This window comes from Podarcis liolepis, assembly GCF_965112155.1.
Source record: "Podarcis liolepis genome assembly, chromosome: 5".
NCBI lineage: Eukaryota > Metazoa > Chordata > Lepidosauria > Squamata > Lacertidae > Podarcis > Podarcis liolepis.
The window spans coordinates 43,119,653-43,144,290 of record NC_139556.1 but is presented as its reverse complement, the minus strand read 5'-3'; the positions used below and the strand labels follow the sequence as shown (position 1 = coordinate 43,144,290).

General features: G+C 41.7%; 2 protein-coding genes across 5 annotated transcripts in view; one reads left to right on the top strand and one right to left on the bottom strand.

The window, feature by feature from the left end:
* PPP2R2D (protein phosphatase 2 regulatory subunit Bdelta) overlaps positions 1-9,306 on the top strand; it is a 31,608-nt gene extending 22,302 nt beyond the window's left edge. For all 3 annotated transcript variants that reach the window (XM_083505995.1, XM_083505994.1, XM_083505996.1), the window contains 6 exons: positions 1,689-1,801; positions 3,014-3,191; positions 4,425-4,589; positions 5,243-5,412; positions 5,506-5,597; positions 7,017-9,306. In XM_083505995.1, coding sequence (XP_083362121.1) covers positions 1,689-1,801; positions 3,014-3,191; positions 4,425-4,589; positions 5,243-5,412; positions 5,506-5,597; positions 7,017-7,296 — 998 coding nt within the window. In that variant the 3' untranslated portion in view covers positions 7,297-9,306. The remainder of the gene's footprint in view (positions 1-1,688; positions 1,802-3,013; positions 3,192-4,424; positions 4,590-5,242; positions 5,413-5,505; positions 5,598-7,016) is intronic.
* A 3,069-nt stretch (positions 9,307-12,375) lies between these two features.
* BNIP3 (BCL2 interacting protein 3) lies at positions 12,376-23,261 on the bottom strand. Of its 2 annotated transcripts, XR_014526857.1 has the most exons (7): positions 22,652-23,261; positions 18,591-18,768; positions 17,256-17,340; positions 16,975-17,081; positions 16,726-16,875; positions 14,388-15,061; positions 12,376-14,277 (listed from the first exon to the last, which is right to left on the bottom strand). XR_014526857.1 is itself a non-coding variant. In XM_083506007.1 (6 exons), exons 1-6 carry the CDS (start codon positions 22,695-22,697, stop codon positions 15,007-15,009), a joined length of 621 nt encoding a protein of 206 aa, XP_083362133.1. In that variant the 5' UTR covers positions 22,698-23,252; the 3' UTR covers positions 12,376-15,006. The 2 variants fall into 2 exon arrangements, 1 of the variants encoding a protein (XP_083362133.1); XM_083506007.1 differs by having other exon boundaries at positions 12,376-15,061; positions 22,652-23,252.
* Between the last annotated feature and the right edge of the window lie 1,377 nt (positions 23,262-24,638).

Below are 24,638 nucleotides of genomic sequence, written 5' to 3'. Positions count from 1 at the left end.
TTAATAATTTAGTAAACGATAAATCCTTGAAGACTCCACTCTGCTTCTTAACTATTATACAAGCTAGTATTAATAATTCATGGCTTAATAATGTACTTTGCTGAACTGAGACTTTTCACCCGAAGAGGACAGCATTATAGTGGCAGGGAACCTGCAAGTGTGCTGTGTTTCTGAACATAGTCTGGCCCCCACAGTATTGTTGAGGATCTCTGAATCATGTTTTTCTGTTCAGTTTAAAATATCTCCAGAAACCTATTTGACACAATGGACCAAGAGATTTACAGCCGTTGTGCTAGTTTATTTTATTTTATTTTTGCACTGGTTTTCTTAGGTAAATTAACTGGGGTATTTTTAAAAATACTGTTTTTAGAAAATCCAAACACTACTTTTGTAATAACATGACTACATGTTATAATAAATACCTTGCATAATGAAAATATCTGAAGAAATGTTTTCTCGGTATAAAAGTATCTATTTCTCTTCAAATAATCTACAGCATTTATCAGGCAAATATATCCATTTTATCAGAGTGTACTCTAGGCTGTTCATCATTATGATAGTGCTTTTTATATTTTAAAAAACTTGTTGTGTAAGACTTTCTACTTATAGTTGAAAGAAGGTTCTTAGTTGCTTACTGAAATTGTAAATTCTTCAGTTGTGCAGACTGTTGTGGCAGGCACAGCTGAAACAAATGCTTATTGTTCAGGCTCTTAGAGGCACTCCTGACGTAATTATATAAATGCTAGTGGCCTAATGCATTTGTGTGCTTGGTTATACAGAAACTATGCATAAGTTCTTCATAAAAGTTGCAGCTTTGTAATAGAGAACGGTGACACTTCACATTGTGTGTTGCTAACAAATTGCTATATACAATGGTTGCCTAAATTATATTAATTTTACCACCACTAGAAAAACCAATACAACACAGGGTTGTGTATATGCCATCATTCTTCAGGAATGCATAAAAAGTGCAGCTTGTGTATCAAATAGAATTCAGTTTCATGAGAAATAAAGCCCCACTCTAGCCCGTATGGTTACAAAGATATGCTTTGTAATATCAGTACTTCTGAAATTTCAGGGAAGGGAAGGGACTGAATAAGAGTGGAAGCAATGCTTTGTAGCTCCTTACTCCTTCACAATATTACCCAAAATAAAATTGATTATGGTCTGGGCTTCAAAACTCACCAGTTGTAAGTGCCTCCCAATTCTCTGTAAAGTGCAAGGGTAGGGAGAGTTCAGGTCCCTTTTTCTCAACAATGCCTTAGCAAACACAAGTATCACACTGGAAATGAAACAAGACCTAGCCCTTCCCACAAGCTTTGGAGAAGAGGCTGCTTTCACTGCACCTTCCCTTCTTTAAAACCCTGCTCACAGTGAAATCCAGCCCGCCTGCTCCCCCAAGTCCTCTACGTGTGACAGAAACAGTGTACCTGAGTATCTCTGGAATGTGTGTGTGGCACATTATTTCTATACAACCGTTGCATAATATGTTCCACTTGCAAAGATTATGCATTTAGAATTGATTTGTCTGGGCAGAGTTCAGTTTATAAACAAACCATTCATTCAGTCTTCTCCACGTCCAAATTCTTAGTCCAGCTTGTATACCATACTGGGTTATTTGTAAGATGACAAAGTAGCTTTCAGTGCTGTTTGATTTCAACCATTTGAATATTTTCTCCTTTTTTCAGATAAAACTATTAAATTATGGAAAATCAGTGAACGAGATAAAAGAGCTGAAGGTTATAACTTGAAAGATGAAGATGGAAGACTTCGGGATCCATTTAGAATCACAGCACTACGGGTATTTTGTTACCATTATTTAGAATTAACAAAATCTAAGCAACGTTACTAACTGTTGTGTCACAGTTGTATCATGCAAAGTAGAAACTTGATTAGATACTTGATTTTTTTGAAAGCTTCTAAACATCTACTTAGAAAACTATCAGGTTGGAAAAGCGCTATAACTCATTGCACCATTTTCTCTGTATAAAGAGAATCTTAACAATAAAATATTATCTAAACACATAATTTTGCATGAAAAAGGTTGCAGCTGCAGTCCCTGTCATCTCCAGGTACACCTGGATAAGCTCTGTCTTTAAAGCCACTGCCAGTCAGTACTGTATAGAGAATACTGACCTAGATGTAGCCATAGTCTGACTTGGTAAAATGAAGCTTCCTCTGTTCCTTTAATTCAAGACGTTTAACTCCCTTGAAACGTCTACAGTTAACCTAGTCATTTCAAAGACAATTTTATCTGTGTATTTAATACTGTTCTTTACTGGATACTCTGGAACATTGTTAAGCTATTTGAAAACAGGAAAAGGTGATTCTACTTATGGTTGCATATCGGTTAAATTTGCACTTTTGGAAACTTGCACAGTGTTATACCACTCTTGATTGTTTTTGAACCCTGAAGACAGGCTGCTAGAGAGCCTTTTCGGCTTAATCTTTCACAGGCACAGAACAGTTTGACAGTCGCCATTTAAAATTTCAAGCTACTTTTGAAACAGTGATGTACAAATTAGCATGCCAAAAGTTAGAAAGCAAGATGTCAGAGGAATGTGAAAGGACTTGATACACATGTGGTTCTATAGGTCTGAGTCATGCAGTTTTACTTGGCATGCTAGTGTGTTTATGCCTTGTATGTTGACACTTGAATTCTAATTTTTAGAATGGATTTGTGATAGTATGAGTATGAGTTGACTGAGATCTGAAATAGTACACCATTAGAAATATCAAAGTCTTCAAAAGTAGGGGGTCTATGGCTTGGCTTTTGAAAAACGGGGTCCACAGTACTTAGCTAATTGGGAATCACTGATTTAGGGTATATTCAGAAGTAGTTCTGCTTGAGCAAAGGGCTACTTAGTACTATTTTAAATGCAATCCAATGCCAGATCATTCCAGCAACTTTTGTAACGTTAAAGATTTTGTAGGTTTAAGATATTGTAGTGATTAGCCCTTTAAATAAATATTTTATGTAGTAGTGAACTTCTCTCCCTTTCTCTATTTTTAGGTGCCAATATTGAAACCCATGGACCTAATGGTAGAAGCAAGTCCCCGAAGGATATTTGCAAATGCACACACATATCACATAAACTCTATTTCAGTAAATAGTGATCATGAAACGTACCTTTCTGCAGATGACCTAAGAATCAACCTGTGGCATTTAGAAATCACAGACAGAAGTTTTAGTATCCTTTTTTATATTAGATACATAGGACTACTTAATGCTTAGTAGCTTCTTACAATAAGTATTACTGGCCTCAATCAATTGTTCTGAATATGATAAATCATCTGTTTTATTTTGTTTAGTCGTTAAAGACAAGGGTAGGGAATCTCTGTTCCTCCCGGGTGCTGCTGGACTATAGTTGCCATCATCATTAGCCATGCTGGCTGAGGGTAATGGGCACTGAAGTTAAATAAAGTTTGGAGAGCCTACATGTTCTCCACACCTTTAGAATTTCAGGAGTTTTGAGTTTGGAAGAGCAAAAAACTTCAAGGCATGTAAAAATGGTGGACTCTCCTTCCTTGGAGGTATTTAAACAGGTTGGATGGCCATCTGTCATGGATGCTTTAGCTGAGATTCCTGCATTGCAGGGGGTTGGACTAGATGACCCTTGGGACCCTTCCAATTCTATGATTCTATGAAATGTCGGGGAGGGGGAGCATTCTTCACAGCTGTCTTGTGCTGTCAAAATAATGAGCAGTAACAGTGCCTTGTAACTTCTTTCTGCCTTGAATTCTTATGACCCCCAGTAAACAATTCTTCTCTGGGTTTTGCATTTTTAAAAATAATATTTAACTCTCATATGCTAGAGTTCTCTGACCAAGCTGTGGGAGGCAGTGGAAGACAGGAGTGCCTGGCGTGATCTGGTCCAAGGGGTCACGAAGAGTCGGACACGACTAAACAACAAAATGCTAGAGTTCTGTTTGGCAACTATATTAAAGGGAGCCCAGAGCAGTGACCAACATAGTGTCTGATAAGACCATAGCCAAATGATAGCTTTAAAATGTACAGTGCATTATTGTGTTTCTATCCCCTCCTAAAGGCCTGGACAAATTAAATTCAGTCTGAATGTGGTCGGGAAAGCGGGTGCTTGATTCCCCCCCCCTTCCACCTTGAGTCCCAAATATGAGGTGCTGCTATGAGAAAGCTGTCTCTCATGTTCACATGCCCCGACTGTTGGTGGTGGTACTCTGAGAAGACCCTCTCCCCTCCACCCCTGTTGTAAACTGCAGGTTGTAGAGAATGGTGATCCTTCAATTGTATTTTAGATGATAAACTGAATGCTAGAAATGTCAATTCCAAATAATATAGAATTTGGGTACAGTTTTTAGATTGTTTATCTCCCTGTATTGCATACTTTGAAAGTTATATTTTGAGGAAAACAAATCTATATGAACCTATACAAACAAACTTTCAGACATTGTAGATATAAAGCCTGCTAACATGGAGGAACTTACAGAGGTGATAACGGCAGCAGAATTCCATCCTCATCATTGTAATGTGTTTGTCTACAGCAGTAGCAAAGGAACTATACGGCTCTGTGATATGCGTTCATCAGCTCTTTGTGATAGACATTCAAAATGTAAGTATTTTCTCAGTTTTCTTTACCACTTCTCAGAAAAAAACAGGTATGTTTTCTGTAAAGGATGCGGGTGGCTCTGTGGTTTAGACCACAGGGCTTGCCAGTCAGAAGGTCAGCGGTTCGAATCCCCGTGACAGGGTGAGCTCCCATTGTTCAGTTCCTGCCAACCTAGCAGTTCGAAAGCATATCAAAGTGCAAGTAGATAAATAGGTACCGCTCCGGTGGGAAGGTAAACGGCGTTTCCGTGCGCTGCTCTGGTTCGCCAGAAGCGGCTTAGTCATGCTGGCCACATGACCCAGAAGCTGTCTGCGGACAAACACCAGTTTCTCAGCCTATAGAGCGAGATGAGCGCCGCAACTCCAGAGTCGTCCGCGACTGGACCTAACGGTCAGGGGTACCTTTACCTTTATGTTTTATGTAAACTAATATTAAGTTCTGTTTTTTGGTAGAGAACATCCCAATGTCTATCTGGGATCTCACCATTCCAATGGGCATAGAGTACATGGTGTCTTGATTTTTTAGGGCACATTTCAGCAACTCTTGTGGGGCAGAGGTTGGAAACCACTGATATGGCTAAGCCTTGGTTAACTAAAAATGTTAAAGTATTGACCCTAATAGTAAGCAGCTTTTCTGTCCACTTTCACAATTTTCAGTCTTTGAAGAACCTGAAGATCCCAGCAGCAGATCATTCTTTTCAGAAATAATTTCCTCAATATCGGATGTAAAATTCAGTCATAGTGGTCGATACATGATGACCAGAGACTACCTTTCAGTTAAAGTATGGGATCTCAATATGGAAAACAGGCCTGTAGAGACCTATCAGGTACAGTGTTTGTGTGTTATATTTTATAATAATAAAGATTTCTTCCCAAAATTGAACACGTTCTCATGCTCTTCAACACTTATATATTTTAAGGTTCATGAATATCTGCGAAGCAAACTTTGTTCACTGTATGAGAATGACTGCATCTTTGACAAGTTTGAGTGCTGCTGGAATGGTTCTGATAGGTAAGGCTGACTTGTGTAAGGAGACTCACTTAAATGCTTGCCTGAATTGAAAATTGATGGTGGTTTTAATTTAAGCAGAAGGAAAAGTGAGATCTATGATCCACACTGGGGCTGGTGAGCAGGGCGGGGGACAGCCTAAACTTCTACTTTAGCTTCCACAGTAGTTCTCGGTGCATCTATATTAGTTATGTCATTGTGTACTTAATAACTTGCTGTAGGTCATCCTCAAAGTATATGATGGGTAGCATGATAAAAACAAATGTGCTGCCTTAGGAGGAAATATAAATTCAGTGATGGTACATTTGCTTTGTGTGGAAAAGAGAGGGGGAATTCCTGGGATCAGTCCTCGGTATTTCAGACGTCAAGCATGTGGCCTGGTTGCTGCCAGAAGAAAATTTTGTGTGTGAATTGAATGGTATCTTAGAGATGGTTGGCTGCTTGAAATATCCTTTAGTGTGGAAGTGGACAACCTTTGTTCTGTTAAGAAGCATATTCCTTTGGGGGTAAAGTGTTGGGATCCGCATGCCAACTGTGGGCCAAACCCCAAAGTGAGTGGGGCCCTCCTTTTTTCTGTCTTCCCACCCAGTGGGCTGCTAGTATAGAGACAGATTGCTCTTGCCAGTGGTCTGAACTGATCATTTGCTGCAAGAAGGTGTTGAAATAAGGTGAAGGACTGCACAAATTAAACCCCAAGGGCTTTAGGCGGCCCGCTCCTCAGTGTGTGGCACGATATAGCATAGATGCCACAACTCACAAAGATTCAGCAATGCCTTCCTCCTGGTTAAGTGCATCTCCGCTGGGAAAAACCCCACCCTAATAACGAGAGCTGTTGCCAATCAATTGGTCTGGATAAGCTGCTTGTAAGAGACAGCTTATTATTTACATGAAAAACATGATATACATAGGAAAATACTAATAAAATAGGAATGCCTCTCATGCCATTGTAACTATCCATTAAGGTCTGCAGGAGAGGCCCATCTTTTGTGCTTCCACCTCTAACTGAAGTTCAGGGAGCAGTGGCCTTCTTCAGCAGCACCTCATCTCTGGAATGACTACCTCTCTAGAGGCGGGTCTGGTACTGACATCGGTTCCTTTTCATTGGTTAGAGGAGATGCACCCCTTCCCCCACTCTTAGGAGGAGTGAGAACTGTAAGGAGCCACAGCAGTTTGTTGCCTGCTGATGATCTTGCATATTTTAAGGAAATTTTAGACTGTTTCACTCACGTGTGTGTGGTTATTTTATTGATGTTTTGTTGTTATCTTTCCCTGAAACCCATTGATGAACAAACTAGTAACAACAAATAAATAAATAGTAAGGAAAAGGAAATTGCGACCCTCCTAAAATTGCAAGTAACTTGACATTACCTATCAGAAGTAACCGATGAATAAAAAGTTGTTATCTTCTCTTTTCCAATGCAGCGCTATTATGACTGGCTCATACAACAACTTCTTTAGGATGTTTGATCGAAACACACGGCGAGATATTACATTAGAGGCTTCAAGAGAAAGTAGCAAACCTCGTGCTATCTTAAAGCCCCGGAAAGTGTGCACAGGTGGCAAGAGAAAGAAGGATGAAATAAGTGTTGACAGTCTGGACTTCAATAAGAAGATCCTTCATACAGCATGGCACCCTGCAGAGAACATCATTGCTGTAGCTGCCACCAATAACTTGTATATATTCCAGGACAAAATTAATTAAAGACGGCTTATCTGAGGACAAAGTTGTCGTCTTGCATAGTTAAGCTCAGTTGTTTATCTGTCAGAGAGATGGCCTTGTTGTCCTCCCAGTAAAGAACATTGATGCACTTATTTCCCTTTATAGGTAAAGGAGAGAAGCTGGCCTGGACTTGAGTTCATGGTGTATTTCTGCCTTCAGTGAGGGAGAACGTGGAATTGAATTTTTGTAAACGAAAAAAAAGCCCACTAGAAGCAGAATTGATGGACAATACTCAATAAAGGCCAATATTCAAAACAAATGTATTTATTTAAGTCTGAGCCTTCCTTTCCAGTTGATAGACCAAAAATCTAACACCCAAGAAACAAATTGTCATAAAAATGTAATTTCTATCTCACGTGCTCTTTATCTGCTGTAATATTTGGGCCTTTCAAAACATATATTTGTGCTTTATGCCTGTAAACATTCTTTCTCTGGCCTTCATCTAAGCTATAGGTGTTTCTACCTTTGAGCATATAGGTAAGTCTAGAGTTGGGTGTGTAGACAGGTTTTTCATGTATATTTACTCACCAACTGTATCTATAACCACACCTTCCGGTGTAAACCACTTAATAAAAATAACAAACTATAAAAAGTGTTTTTAAATCTGAAAGTATGTATTCAGTCTTTTTTATTGCATGTATTGAGATTGTGCAAAATAACTCTGACGGAAAGATTTGAAAATAGTTTGTCCCAAAAATATTAGGTTGTATCCAATGCTAGTCCTGCTCTGAACAGGCCCACTGAAATTAAGACCATGTGACAAACAGGCTCATTAATCTCAATGGCTCTACTCTGAGTAGAACTTAATTGAATACTATCCATTTTTTGACAGTATAAGCAGTTTAAAGCAGTATCTACTGCTTCAAACACTAAACTGAATTTTTTTCTCCAGTTGTCATCACCTTAGCTTGTATTAGTTTTTTGTGTAAGAAAGGGGGGGGCATCATAAGGTGCGCAGAAAAGACAAAGTGTAAAGTACTTGTTTAAAGTTATATACAGCCTTAAAGGAGCAAGATGGTCTTTTACATCAAAACCTTCAACAAATCACTGCTCTGGTTTAACAGTAAACATGCCTCAACATGTGAGAAGCATACCTTAATGTGCATTACTACTACTTCTTTTTTAACCTTTAGTCCTTTTTGTTCCATAGAGTACACTTTTAAAAAATATTACAACTGGGCATAAGCATATGCATACAAAACTTTCCACTGCAGTCCAAATGTGTATGTTTTTAAACTTGATTATGCCAAACAGGAGCACAACTTAAACATGTTTTAACTCTTACTCCAGGTCTATAACACCAGGAGATCAAGCTGTCTTGAGGCTGAATACTGATGTGAAAATATATTTATAGAATACTGAGTTTCCACTAGCAATAGGGGGCTGCAGAAAAGTTATGGGGTCTCTCTCGCTCCTAGAAGATACGTGATTAACTCCCAGTATTTCACTGTAAGCTTCTGTGGGAGAAAACTTGTACACACAAAAAGAGTGGGCACACTTTTAATAGCATCAAGTATCTTAAATACTAGCGCAAGTACTATCACTTGCTCCAGACTTCCTACTAAATGTGCCTATGAAATCCTCCTTAAAGTTCAGGCCCTTTAAGCTTCCAGGGTGAAATACTTGTGTGTGGTTTACACTCGAATTTTAAAGAAATGAAGGTTTAATATGATTGCTAGAGTCCGATATGAATATGCAAGAGCAGCATGTCTCTGTTCCTACCCTATCAATTAACGTCCATAGAGTGCCACTCTTGTTCGCGATACAATAATAAATACTAATTTGGGGTTTCTAAAGATAAAGATTAAAAATCGTATACTGTATATCAGTTGTGACACTATTTGCAAATCTTGAAATGTGGAACGGTTAGGTCATTTAACCATTAGATTGACTTTGTTCCTTAAAATACATGAGGTAAATACAATGGGATTGTACATAATTGTTCAATTATTTTGACCAAAAAGTTTAATAAATTTTAAATGTTTACCTGCACTTGCTCTGTGTACTTTGAAACTTTTTCAATGTACTCTTCCCCCCTAAAATTGCATCTGAATTGCACAAAGCACTATCTTTCGGTATGTTATTTTCACTGTACAAAGTAATCACCAGTAGCTGCTACATGAGAGTAGCTTACACCCCAAGATAGATGCCAGCCACACTTCTTTGCATAGATGTGACATGTCTACTGCTTTTTATAGCATTCTTTGGGCCTATTTAGGTGTATGCTGGAAGATTGTATGATTCCGTATTTCAGATTTTTAAAAATGTTTTCAATGCTTTTAATGCTAGACTGTTTGCATGTCCTCTTCCTACTCCCCTACTAAATCGTAGCAGTTAATTGTTTTGCAAAGCTGTTAGTTGAAATAGCTGAGAAACATGAAATGCTTCAAGGAGCTTGCTGTGACTAAGTCAGAGGTCTCTTGGTGTAAGGGATAGCTTTGAATTGTGCATTTAATGTAAATGGGTTGGATTCTAAGTTTTTTCCTCAGTAAATGAAAGGGATTCTTTCATTCACAAAACAGAAACTTGAGAATCCAAGTCACTGTGTTATCCAGCCTATTTAATACTCAATATTGAACATCTTGAAATTGGAGTTAGACTCCATTTTCCTGGTTCCAATCATACTATCAGTCTTGCATGTATTTGGATTGCTTCGCATTATTAAAATGTGTGCTTATGTTTTTACAGCACCTTGAAAAGTATTGTTGATTCACAATGAAGATAGTCATGTTCAGCTTTTTCATCTTTTCTGTAACATCCTCCCATTTGAATGATAAAGCAGTTGTGATGAAATGTAGGAATATTTAGCTTTCGCAGTAGAATCAATTTAGTAATACTGCAATCAACTTTTTGACTCTTAATATTTAGGTCTGTGAGAGCTTTAATGCATAGGATGTGCTGTACTATTTGACTTTGAGTTATGGTATAATTTCAGAGAATATAAACTCAGGCATATTGTGAGGGCTTCTCCTCCTTTTGAAGCATCTGGATAATCACATTCAGATCTTACCATGAATATGCAGATGCTGTCTGGCTGGCTTATGAAGAGTCATTTAGGATGCAGGCAGCTGTGGGACCCAATTTCAACTGGGCCAGGAAGGAGCCTGAACTTTGGCTCCCAATTTATGACTACAGCTGGCTGCATTCAGGGTGAGAGGCCTGCTGACAGTCTGGCACACATTCCTTTCAAATCGGCTCTGTTTTGGCATCTACCAGTTTGGGTTTTGGAATTGATGATGGGTCACTGGAAAACGGGGGCATTTGTATCCTTACAATGGGCCGCTCAAGGGCCCTGGCTAATACTGTTTTGCAGAAGTGTGCTTGTTCACTTCCTTGCTTTTGTTTTGGTAGGTGCTTGGAGGGTACTGGTGCCCATTTGTGGCCACTGTTTGGTGTTTCTGGACCAATCACAGGGTGTGGCAAGATGCTCATGGAATCCAGTTTGGGCTTGGCGAAAGTGCATGCATGCAGTGGGTTGGGTAGGCATGGTATACAATGAAAGTACATTTTGCCAGCATTGTTCAACCCTCTCATATTTCGGTCATTTACCTAGGTGGAAACTTTTGCAGTTGCTGAAGGTCAGTGTTCAAGCCCATTTGGAATTCCGGGTCCTATAACAGTGGTGGCCCAGGGCCTTGATTGTGTGGGCTGAAGCTCCCTCAAGGTGGGTTTCTCAGGATTATGGTGACCCCCAGCTATCTTAATTGGGCATGTCAGAAGATAAAAAGGGAAGCCCAGCAAGCCCTGGTTGCAATCCTGCATGATACTATTCACCACTATGTTACGGTGGAACTTCGTGGCTGAATAGGCTCTCTTCTCCAATATGAGTAACAATAAAAAAACAAAAATAAACAATATTTTTAATTAAAAAATAAAAAAATTGTCCAGTAGCACCTTAGACACCAACCAAGTTTGTTCTGGGTATAAGCTTTCATGTGCATGCACACTTCTTCAGATACACTGAAACAGAAGTCACCAGACCCTTATATATAGTGGGAGGGGGGAGGGGTTTTTTTCTCAGGAGGGTAGTAGGAGATGGGTGATTGACTCGATGGGTGTGGTAAATCTGTTGACGACTGTTAACAACTGCAATTATTCCTACAGGAAAAAGTAAGGGATAGTATGCAGATGATTAGCATATGTAATGAGACAGGAATCCAATATCTCTATTAAGACCAGGTCTCTCCATAGTTTTCAGTTTAGTGAGAAGTTGTAATTCAGCAACTTCCTGCAGTGTGCTTTGGGCAACATAATTTGCTGCAAGTGGGAGAAGAGGGACTAAGTAGAGGCTTGTCCTTTTCTGTGGTGGGTACGTGTAGGACTTCTACAGATTAGGGTTTGGCGAGTGCCCTTGGTGAAAAGCAATTTGCCTTCTGTGGCCTCAGTAAACTCAGTATGGTTCCATTTGGGGTGGGTCTGGAAGACTTTTCTTACCACTTATGGGTGGAACTGACAGAAGGGTGGACTTAAAACCCACCCCCTTTCATGCGGCACGGTTGGCCTCGCCTGATCGGTTAGCAGTTTGGTTCCTCCACAGTTAACACTGCAGAAAATAGGAATAAAATCATGGCCCCATATTTCACCCCAACTTCACACATGTCAAACGTCTTTATTCACACAAAATAGGGTTCTTGGTCTCCCTAGACTTCCAACATGTTGGCACACAGGGCTTGTAAAAGATGAATATAATTCAATATCCGGCTTGCTCATTTTTAAATGCTAGAGTTCTGAGAACTTTTTTCTACATAAAGGCATTTGGTTCCCAAATTCTATTGTACAAAGACTATTCTGCCTTTAGATAGCTATGTTCCGTGCTAGTGACGACTGCACCGAAGTGCCTAACCTCCACACCAGGGATGGGGAGTTTTTCTCTAGGCCACATGCCAATGGTAAGGGATGAAGCCCATGGCAATATTGCACTCTTTTCTCTGCTTCTCTGCTAGCAAGTCTGCCTTGCCTTTGGATTTTATTTTTGAAACATTTGACAGCTGAACATCCTTAGCAGCACCTCTTCCTCATTTCACACATCTTGACTACTGATAACACATAATTCAAAAGCAGTGAAATATTTACTTGCTTTATTGTTTTTGTATAGTAGCAATAAACTTGTAATATACATTCAGGTGGAGTATTTCACAGCTTTTCGACTTTGTGAGTTGCCAGAAGATGAAGTTCTAGATGTTTTCCATTCATGTTGTGAAAGCCAAAACAGTACTATTCTAGCACGATAGTTGCACAAACTCCCACTAAGTAAATGAGATTCGTATGCAGTACATACACAACGGCAACAGGCAGCTTCAATCAAGAATCCTTTTTTTTTTTACCGCCTATCTCCTTTTGCTAAATCAAAACAAAGCTACCACTTCATTTTATGTACAATGTCCAGTTTAAAAAGATGGGTTTCTTCTTTAAATGTGCCTTATCTACTCAAATTTGCAAAACAGTAAAGTAATGGTCTTTTTTATTTTACTAAGGCCCCAAAATACACAGCATTGTCCCCATACTTTGTATTAATTCAACCCTTATTTTTTATTTGCAAATTGGGGGGTGGGGTGGGGATAAATAATCCAATAATTAAACCATTGCCAGCTGACATTAAGAATATCCCATTCATCCTGATTCAAATGTATAAATTAATATAAGAAGTCCAAATGGGTAACTGAACAAAATTAATGGATTTACTGTAAGCCATGCGTTCAGACACAGCAATTTATGGAGTTCTAAGGAAGCAGTTCTGCATATTCACTCTAGCAGGAGAGAGCTTCGCATGTCTATATGCTTTTGTACTTGTGTGGCTGCTTTTTCCACTGATGGGCGTAGGTATATCCTTGCAAGCAGGAAAGTTTCCATCAGTTAGAACACCCACCTATTAATAGTAAAATGGCTTAGAGTCATCTTTCCGTATGAAGCAATTTGGTGACTGGCGAAACAAAGGCACACCAGTGGCTCACCTCATTCATTTAATCAAGATATTTCCAGACTACTTACACAAGAGAATGACACCAAACTGGGAGAAGCTGCCAATGCTGCAGAAGACAGAATTGGGATTCAAGATGACCTTAACAGATTGGAGAAATGGGCCCAAACAAACAAAATTAATTGCAATAAGGACAAATGTAAGAATCGCCAGCCTCACAAATAGAAGAGAACATGTGGCTTGCCATTGGTGCATGTGAAAAGGATCTAAGCTTAACAGTGATGCAGTAAGAAAATAGGCTAATGCTATTCTAGGCTATATCAATAGAGTATTGGAAAATATACTTTTCTTTGGAAGTGCTTGACTACCAAAATGCCTTGGTTGATCGTTGTAAATATTGTAGTACCATACACAAGCATCTATTTAACTCGTAAGAAGTTCCTGCAAAAACAACATTCCTTGCTGCTTTTCAATAAGGCTGTGATGATATTCAAAACTTATTTAACTAGTAAAATCACAAACAACTGGAGTTTTGTATTTAAAACCATTGTTGAACTTGCAAAGATTCAAGATGGCCAAAAGAAGTGTAAGTTGCAAATGTTTAGCATATGTTCATCCTTGTGTAAAACTTGGTTTCAAATGGGCTAATTGCTAAAACCTGCACTGAAGCCTAGTGATAAGCTTGCACTAAGGCACATGTGCCTGTAAAAAGTTCATTAATGGGTAATTCTCAAGAAAATTGTTAAGACCAGATACCTCCGAGTATCAGACATGAGGGCTCAGCAGGTCTGCCATTCTTAAATTGTGGCTGGCTAGATAGCTTACCTCAGCAAGGGTAATCGTTGGATATACAGTGGTACCTCGGGTTACATACGCTTCAGGTTACAGACTCCGCTAACCCAGAAATAGTACCTTGAGTTAAGAACTTTGCTTCAGGATGAGAACAGAAATCGTGCTCTGGTGGCACAGCGGCAGCGGGAGGCCCCATTAGCTAAAGTGGTGCTTCAGGTTAAGTACGGACCTCCGGAACGAATTAAATACTTAACCTGAGGTACCACTGTATGAAATTAATCATCACCATCATTCCAGAGGAACCTTCAGAATGGCTGTTGGACTCAAAGGAGCATGAAGGTTTTCCCCGAATTAAGTACGTAACCAGAGGTACCACTGTATAAACTCTGTGTTGCAGGCTTACTTACCACACTACTTTTACTTCTGTTGCATATACATTTTCCTTTTTAAAACATAATGGAAAGATCCCATACTAAAACACACAAACCTGTATTTGGGATTTAGAGAGGTATCTTAAAGAAAATCACTAAACTGCTTCACAGACTCCAGCCTTTAGAAATGTAAGGCCATAATACTCTTGACCAAATACTCTTGCTATGCAAATCAAGTTTGCTATGCAAAACAACAACCCAAACCAATTTCTTTTTTACAAAAGTGAAACAAGACGAACTGTTTAATCCCTTGCTACATAATTTTCAATATAGACATTTTGTTCACAAACACACAGTTCACTTAAAGACCTCTGTCAAAAATTTGATGACTTGAGCGACAAGAGGTTAGTTTACAAAGGAGTCGTTTGGTGTTGGCTTTCAATCTTTCCCTCTACAATTAGAAAAAGCCCCAAGAGCACACAACATTTAGGGACCAAAACATACATAGCTGTGCCACTTCTGCACACACAGGAGTTCCTTTTCGTTCACCATTTTGCATGTCTGGATGAATGTAGTCATGGTTTTTGTAGGAGATGAAGATTTGTTCCCATCTTACAACGAGCTGGTGCTGTAAGCTGTAGTTGTCAACCGTCTTCCGATATAAATCCTGAGACCAACAAAAAGACAGCCAGTAACTGCTCTGCTTAATTTTGAAAGATGAAAGATGGTAGGGAACTTCCTTTCCCTCTTACTTTGACTACTCACTGTGCTATAAAATTGGTGGGAATCTGATACCACAAAGGATCCAGCCTTCTAAGCCACTAAGAATTGGCTGGGAAAGGTTAAGCCAGGGGTAGTCAACCTTTTTATACCTACCACCCACTAATGCATCTTTCTTGATGGTAAATTTTTCTTATCGCCCACCAGTGCTCGATGGAAGGAGGATTCAGCTTGTGCCATAGAACCCCCTACCACCCACCCAGAATCCTGAAACACCCACTAGTGGGCGATAGGGACCAGGCTGACAACCCCTGGGTTAACCGAAGAAAGGAAAGCTTCCCATCCTAACACACCAGGAGGGTTAGAGGGGCCTGCTGAACCCTGTGGGATAGGGGGCTGGAAGCACATTTTCCTCACACACTTCCTGATGGTGGGAGCCTTATCATTTTTCTAGGCAGTTTCAAGGAAGCCTTTAAAAGCTTGGAAAACTTAGCTCCATCTGGGTCGTGTCCATGTGAGCAAGTAATAGTTGTGAGCTTACTTGCATGGCTGAAATAGCCTCCATTGGATGTCTGTTTCCAATGGATTGCATCCAGTGCTCCTGTGCCTACTCGTATAGCAGATTTCTGCTTATAGAACAGAACTTCCTCTTGTTGGCCTCCCTTCTACCCGGCACCCTCAAAATCTGCTCTGGGGGGTTTGGGGGAGTGCAAGGGAAAATGGGGAGGTTTTGATGCATGAGTGGAACTCCAGATGCACATCGCTGGACATCACTCAATACCTTGCACACATCTCTACGCCACTCGCATCAGATGACAAAATGCGAAATATCGAGGCACTGAAAAAACAAACTTGGGGGTGGGGGTGGGGGTAAAATCTGGTCCACTTCAAGGATCAGAGGCAAAGCTACTACAAAGTCAGATTTCATGTTTTATGGCTGTGATAAAATGTCATGGCTGCCACCAATCTGGGATGAAGGAGATGTCATTCCATTGCTGCCATTCACTCAGCAGCAATTACAATTCTGCACATTCTAATATCTGAAAACTGATCATCACCCTATATCTTTATAGCACAGATCTGTCTTCTTTTTGCTGTCATCATTTTAAAAAAAGGAAGAGATTTTACCCCATTTTGTTTTATAACACCGGTGTCTACCATAAACCTCAAATATCACCCCAAAGACTTATTGAATGATTCCCTGAATGCAGATTCTGTCCATGTAACCATATTTGATCATGATGGGTAAATTACATTTTGATGGAGTTTTCACTGCAAGTTATCTTGTAGATCAGGAATGGGGAGCCTGTCTTCCAGATGCTGGACTACAAAAGACCCATCCAGCATGGTCACAGTAATGGGATTTGTAGTTCAGCAAAATCAGGTTCCCCATCCCTGCCATGGATCAAAACATTTTGAAATGGGCCAAAGCGTAGTGAGCCTAGTTTTTCAACTATAAAGCCATCTCTGTGCCTTAAAAAAAATGAGCACCGTATTTCTGTGTTACTCTTTCTTCGTGTAAATTAGTCAACACATAAGTTTCTGGGAGAAGCATACTAGACATCTGGTCCCCTACAATCTCCACACTGAATTGACTGAAGGACTCCTTACCCTAATCCAATGGCAAGCAGATGGGAAAGCAACAGAGATGGCAGAAAAACCTTCAAAAATTCCGCAGAGAAGATGCCCCCTTTCTTCATCACGCTCGTGTTTCTCATGCTGAGGGTAGCAGTGCGCTTGGGGTGTTTAAACAGAAATTCCCTAGTTTGTGACGAGAAAAGAAAGAATCCAATCTGTAAAGGTCTGTCACCATATTCTGTACATACCAGCGGGAATCAAGGCAGCTTCTGTCACACTTACTTGGGTGGAATGTTTTCAGGCCTGCTGGACCAGTCCCACATCCAGTCAGAATTTTTCTTCAAAAGCTGTTCAACTTCTTTCCTTCTTTCCTGAAAATCTTCCTCAGACTAAAAGAGAGATATAATCAATTGGTTTGGATGCTATTTCTAAAGTGAGTGGGGGTACACCTATTCAGCTTCTTTGGCCATTTCCACAGGTTCCCCATCCCTGCACCAGACTATTCGATGGCTTGGAAAAGGCTCTCGGCCATCTGGCAATCTTCAGAAAAGGCTCGGCTTTACCTGAGAGCTGTTCTTTTCTCCACTGCCACGGCTCTCGACTTCAGAAGCTCTGTGAACGTCCTGAGGCGTCTGGGATCGAGGAGGACTTGGTAAAGAGAAGTTACAGGGCATTAACCCACATAGAACAAGGTTTCTAGATTTTGTTGCTTTAGCTGCAGGACCAAGACAGTTCAGATTCAGATGCCATAACTCAGCCACTAAGTTCACTGGGTGACTTGGAGCCAGCCACCATCTCTCAGCCTAACCAACTTCACAGGGTTGTTGTGAGGACAAAACATGTGGGTGGGTGTGCCTTTGTGAAGAACTCTGCCTTCTGAGCTACTTGGAAGATTAAAATGGAGGAAATAAATACTCTCAAGATAAGCATAGAAGAAGAATGCTGAAGTTCTGGGAGTGCATACCCTCCAACATTCCTCATTTCTCACTCGCCACCAACTGACCCTCCTTGAGCCCCCATTTTGTGCGTCCCCACCCCCGCAAAGCATTTCCTATCAGACGATGGGCAAGTGTCACCATTACTACATCAACAGTACCCTAATCACTTGTTTTCCATTTTGGGGCTAACAAAACACGGGCCACAGTAGCAGCATACATAAATAACCTTTTCTGACACCTGGAAATTTCAGTCTGAATTATCCGGGGGTTTTAGGAAAGTACTTTTAAACATTTTTTTTTTCCAATTCATTATGGATCATTTCCCAATTGTCTTTTACTCTTATACAAGTCCGTAAATAGAGACATTCTAGGATCAAATCAAAAGGGACGTGGGCGGCGCTGTGGGTTAAACCACAGAGCCTAGGACTTGCCGATCAGAAGGTCGGCAGTTCGAATCCCCACAACGGAGTGTGTTCCCGTTGCTTGGTCCCTGCTCCTGCCAACCTAGCAGTTCAAAAGCACGTCAAAGTGCAAGTAGATAAATAGGTACCGCTCCGGTGGGAAGGTAAACGGCGTTTCCGTGCTCTGCTCTGGTTCGCCAGAAGCGGCTTAGTCATGCTGGCCACATGACCCGGAAACTGTACGGCGACTCCCTCAGCCAATAAAGCGAGATGAGCGCCGCAACCCCAGAGTCGGCCACAACTAGACCTAATGGTCAGGGGTCCCTTTACCTTTAGGGTCAAATCAGAAGCTGAGGCAGCTTTCATAATACCCAGACTATCTCTGGAAAATGGGGACACTTGGAAGGTATGGGAGTGGCCTCAGCTCTTATCCGGAGACACTGATTGGATCAGGGCCACTTACATCATCTCACAGATCTGCCAGCCTCTTAAGACTACATGCAAATATATAGGAGTGTGTATCCTTTGAAAAGAGCAAGTGCTATCTCTTTTGTTGTACCTGTCACAATGGGAGCTCTCTCGTGAGCTGCTTCTTCCAGACTCATGCTGGGCATCTAGAAGGATTTTCTCCATGTCACCATTGTGAATAGAAATCGAGGCTGGGCCTTGCTCCTGGCTTGTTGGCTGGGCACCGTTACCATTCCCGTTGCTGGAAAAGTGCAGCTCCACCCAGGAACCTGTTTGGCATATGTTCAGAAACAAAACAAAAGCCACACAATTGCATATTGGGAAGCCTTCAAGCAGTTTCACTTGCCGGCATTCTGTTCCAAGCCTGGCTTAATGGCCTCCTTCTTGCATTCCAGGAAATGAGCAGAGTATTGCCTGTTAATAATAAATCTCTGCTCTAATAGGATCCTGCAATGATGAAGCCTTTTCAGTCACCATCAGAGCACAGGAGTTAGGTCTTCACCCTATGCTGTCTCAACACCAGCACCACACTTGATGGTCCTTTTGAAGATCACCTAGTTCCCACAACAGAAGACCCTACTGTGTATGAAATCTGCAAAAAAGCATGTGCAGATTAGGGACGTCAGATGAACCAGTCAGAAATGGGCTATCAAATACGCTGACCTATTTTGATTTACTTTGTTTTCTGGAGGCGTAGAAGAGGACCTCCAAGGGGGAAAATGATCCACAGGTGCAAAGTGTGAGTAGGATTCTTAGTAGCAGAAAATGCATTCAGTATTCCAAACATGGTAGTGATACTTGGCTTGGAATCTGGATTAACAAACAGACTCTATTTCCTTTTTCCTTTTTAAGCATTGCAAGTCCCGGGCTGCTTTATACATTCATGGGTTGTCTTTCCATCAGCCACAGTGCCGGGAAAAGCACAATTTTAATTCAGCTAGATATTGACAAATATAAGGCTCCATGCACACATTATATTCTACATTCAATGCACACCAGGATATTGGGGGAGGGGGTTCCCTCTACCTAGCTGGCACACAATATGGACCTATTACATATTTCATGCCCTTGAAAAGCACTTTCCCACAAACTGACTTCATTCCAAAAATAAAAGCTGAATTGATTCTGCATTACCCAGCAGAGCGTCCATTTGAAAATGGATGAAGGCAGCTGCCCAAGGACGTTGTGGGCTGGCATATACCAAGACCACAATCGCCACTTCCTCCTTCACCTGAGGCATAGGCAGGGCAGAAAAGGCATAGCTAATCTAACCAAGGGGAGGGTTTTCAAGTCCGTAGGACGTAACCACACCCACTCTTATGGAGGGCAGGATGCAGAAACAATCTAGATGGAAGGCAGCCTGTTCAAGACAAGTATTTGTGGTTCTTTATTGAGCAAAACTACTTCTATGAACCACAAACGAAATATGGGTGTCCATAGCTTAAGAACAGTATGTGAGAAATTGCCACTTTTTTCCTGTGGAAGAAACAGCATCCGAATACTGCATGTCTCCAATCCCTACCATAAACGCAGGTTTTTAAAATTAAATGTGGATATGGGGGCTGAGACTAATTATACAGCATTTTGAATCTTTCTGTTCAGATTCAGTAAGTCTTTATTATGCACAATAAAGGCATCTTACAAATCAGTTCATTGTCCTTGTCTGTGGCCTGCTTCTGGGGACTAAAATCCCCAGGATACTTAGTAGCAGGAGAAGGAAGGAAGTTAAAAAAGGGGGAGGGGGGACCAGCACAAGCAACATGTCAAACAACCGCAGGCATCCCTGTTGCCAGATTGAAGCTATAAATAGCCTACAGATTATATATTATACCACCTACTACATAATATCTCCTGAGCGAACAAGTCCTTCTGGGTCACTTTGAAAAATAAACAGCCCCTGGGAATTGTGAAATACCCTCTTTCAAAACAAAAGTTATAAAAGGCACCAACAGTTTTCAGTCACATGGCATAAACAGACAGCTGCCAGCCTGCGCTTCTGCCTGCTAGGTCTTGAAGCTTTCCCAAGCAACAGAATCCCATTCTGTGAGGGAAGCTGCACCAGTTGAATTTCTACCGCAGAAAGAGGGGAAGAGAAGCCAGCTAACAGAACTCTTAGTAGAAGCACAAGGTGGCAGTCAGATTTGATATCGTGGTCATTAATGTATTAATTGCCTTCTACGCAACAGTCCCAAGGTGATGTACCATAAAAACAATTTTAAAAACACACACACAAACAGTAAACACATTTAAAACAAAACTGACACCATACAAAACAGACACAGCAAAGACTCATTTCTCCAGCTTGGAAAATGCAGATAGTTGCCACCTGCTGTAGAGCAAAAGGAATGCTATTTCACAGAAGAGGACAGCTACACTAAAAGTCTCCTGTGAGTAACTATGGAGCAGGCTTGCAGGAGATGTTCTTCCACAGATCGTGGGAAATAAGCTGAAGTAGAGTTTGGAAAAGACTACAAACTACAACTTATTTTCTCCTTGTTTTGTATTTCAGAAAAAGACAACTACAACCCAGCAAGAATTCTGCCAGTGTACCCTATACATTCAAAATACCAGGCAAGAAAATTAAATTTAAAAAGAAATCTAAAAGTATGGCTGATGGTGCAGTGGGATGTTTCATATACTGTGCAAGTTTTACATTTACAGCCGCTAGTTTGATTTCACTTCCCTTAAGCTTCTTCTTTTTTTTTTTTAAGGAGGATAGGGCCTATGCATCCGCTCTAGTCACTACAGTGTAGGTGGGGCAGACCTATATGAATGTATTAAGATCACAACGGTACAGACTGGAAGATTTTTGCTTCTTGCATAATTATTTTTGCAGCGCTACATCTAGGGAGCTCATATGCATTTTGTATATCACAGTCCTCAGCACATTTAACTCTGCATTTTAACTGCACATACATGAAATCACATGCTTCACAAGAATCAGGTGATGTGTCGCTAAAATCATTTCAGGCTTGGTAGAAAGTTGACTATATGATAATGAGAAGAAGAAGAAGAAGAAGAAGAAGAAGAAGAAGAAGAAGAAGAAGAAGAAGAAGGAGGAGGAGGAGGAGGAGGAGGAGGAGGAGAAGGAGAAGAAGTTGAAGTTGTTATTATTTATACCCCACCCATCTGGCTGGGTTTCCCCAACCACTCTGGGCGGCTTCCAACAAAAGATTAAAATACAATAATTCATCATATATTAAAAGCTTCCCTAAACAGTGCAACAATAAGAATAATATAAATCAATACCAGCACATCCGCTTTGCAACGGACTTCATATTTAGCAATACACCCTGGTTCTGTTATTATTACTTAATGATCCAATTACTGGTACGATCTACATCCCACTGAAGTCAACAGGGAAATTCCCTTTCATGTTACAATCTACCTTCAGGTTTCTCATTGTATGTTGGTCATAAAACCCAGGACTGCGGCTCCTTGAACAAGCACCGTATGTCAATAATTTCCGAAGGCCAATTATTTACAGCCACAAACGTTGCACAAAGTTCTGAGTAAAGGGCCTATGAGTCATGCAGGCAAAGGTGTCAGGAGCACAGATGGGAGATAGCAGGGATGACTCTCGCAACAATAAAAAAAAGTGCCCTGGATCTGCCCGTCCTGTACTTCGAAGGCCTTGAGCTACACAGCCCTGTGTCTGAACAATACTTGCCCTCCTGGTTGGCACTTCAGCTGGCCAGGAGCATTACACGGTCGGTGCGAGGCGGAGGAGGAGGAGCAGCAGCAGCAGCAGCACATTTCCAAATCTTAGAGAGAAGTCAAGTTATCGACAGCCCTACCAAACCGAGAGGGCCTTGGCCAGGAATCGGGGGCAAGCTTTCACCCTGGCATTTCGCCATTCCATCCGTCTGCTTCTCCTACCAGTGCCATTTCCCCACGAATTTCAGAATCGCAAACCCCGTTAGGGGAAGGGGAGAAAAGGAAAGCAAAGAAAGAGTGACTTGGAGAAATCTCTGGGGTTCAGAAACCAGGCGAGCAGGAATGCCCAATACTGTATCTCTGCCTCTGATCAGCCAAGGAGAAGAGCCTATCTCCCACCCTTCCCCCAGTAAGACTTCTCCCAGTAGAGGCCCAATGGTAAAGGAGGCCCTTAAGGATACTACTGATTTCATGACAAGGAGGCCGATCCCTTACCCTGCAAGTTCTCCTCTTGCACCCCCAGCCCCTCGCTCGACGACATGGCTCCTGGGAAAGAAGCGCGTCTATTTTGGAGTCTCTCTCTCTCGGCTGCTCTCTTCCCGCTGACGCCGCTGACAGTAGCAGATGCTGCCTGTTTCGGGAGCCAGCCGCGCACGCCCAGCTGATCGACCCCAGGGAGAGATCCCGTCTGTTATTGTTATTGTTGCTGCCGCAGGTTCGAGGGAAGGTGACGTCGAGGGAGAACGAGCGGCCCGGATTGGCTGGCAGGCCAGATCTTCGCCACGCCTCCTCCTCCTCCTCCGGCTGGCGATGTTTGCAGTCAGCTGGCTGCAAAAAGCGAGCAGGGGAAGAAGCGCAAAGAGAGCAAGCGTGGAATCGGGAGGTATGTAAATAGCAACCCTTGCAGTGATCGCAGTATTTTGCGAGGTTCCCTAGCAAGTCGGCTCAGCTGTTCTCCGCCCCCACAACAGGCCTGCTATGCTCGCGCAATGGAATTGTTGTTGTTGTTATTATTATTATCCAGAGCACTTTAACGCAGGATTTAAACCCACGAAGAGACCCTGCCCACCGGACCATCAACTGCATTGCACGCTCCGGATTGGCTGGAGTGGGTGGCAGAAGGTAACCGATTCCGTATTGGTCGCTGAGCGTGGCTGGTCTTCTCTCTGATTGGGTGAGGAGCGGGGTGGGGTGGGGACCTCCAGGAGGATCCCGTCGCCACGCAGCCTCCTAGTTAATCTTTAGATGAACGATTGTGACCTCCTGTTCCAGCATCGTCTCGTACAGCCCTTAAACTCGTGCGCTTGCTAGGCAACTTGTTGACCTGTCCAGCTTGGTCGTCTGGGAACATTAACCCCTTGCTAGCTGCAAAGGCTCCTTCGCTTCCTGCGCTGTTATCTGTCACTTTCCTGGTGCAGAAAAAAAATGTGCTGTTAAGCTTTCGCAAGCAAATGTCTCCTGAAAGCTCCTTTACCCCACTAGCCTATTTGATAATCTCCCAATTGCCTAAACTACGCCACTTCTGTTTCCTAGGCCCAGGGCAGCTGTGTAGAGCAATAAGGCTATTCTGAAATCTGCGAAGAACCTAGAAAGCTGTCTCATACCTTGTCAGAGCATAAATCCATCCAGTGCAGTATTATCTACGGTGCTCTCCAGAGTTTGAGACTGGGGACATTAGGGATTGAATCTGGACTTTTGCACATAAGTGAGATGTTCTACCACAGAGCTTGGGCCCTTCCCCAGAGGTCAGTCAGCGTATCAGCTGATACATGGCACATAGTGCCATTCCACCCACCTCTTGGAAATGCTTCTTCTCTGAAACCTTGTGTTGATTTTGCCTGCTTAAGAAAATGCTTTCTGAGAAATATGCCCAAGAGCCAGAATGTTCCCAAGCATGGCATCTTCAAGGTTACAGATTCTGCTTCACCGGCCTCTCCCACCTGAGAGCAAGAGCATCGGGGGATGGGTATAGCTATGTGGAAGTTCCGCCAGATGGACAAAGTGCAGTTTACCATGTTGCAGGAATTTATGTATAGGTGGGGGGGGGGAGGGTTGCCCCTCCAGCAGATATCATGCACATGCAGCACACTACCAAAATTAGCACAATCACTTTTGTGATTTCTCCCCACAAAACACTTCATCATATTTTCTTCCTATCTATTCAAAGGGCCTTTGCTGCAGGATACCAAATGTAAGAATTCACTGAAAAATGTATCTATGTACTGGCTCACTGGGAAAACTTCAGAAATTCATATAGACATGTGAGCTCAGCTACTCAGCAGCCCCTCTGCCTGAGTGATAATTCCTGGCATCCTGATACCTGAGTGCCAGACAGGTAGCCATTCCAGAAATAACAAACCCAGATGAAGACAAAAAGGTGTGATTGGCTGGGAAGCAGGGAAATGTAAATATCTATTTTGTGTACACTTGATGGGTGTTTGATGGAAGGCAAGGAGAACCATGGGGCAGGGTCCAGGATGCT

Bases quoted from the DNA above. Each gene is read 5' to 3' on its own strand.
- BNIP3 (XM_083506007.1), bottom strand. From the start codon at position 22,697: ATGTCGTCGAGCGAGGGGCTGGGGGTGCAAGAGGAGAACTTGCAGG. The intron at 18,769-22,651 runs GTAAGGGATCGG...TATGCCAAACAG, and splicing joins GCAAGAGGAGAACTTGCAGG to GTTCCTGGGTGGAGCTGCAC. The intron at 15,062-16,725 runs GTAAGGAGTCCT...TGTTGGTCTCAG, and splicing joins CTGCTTGCCATTGGATTAGG to GATTTATATCGGAAGACGGT.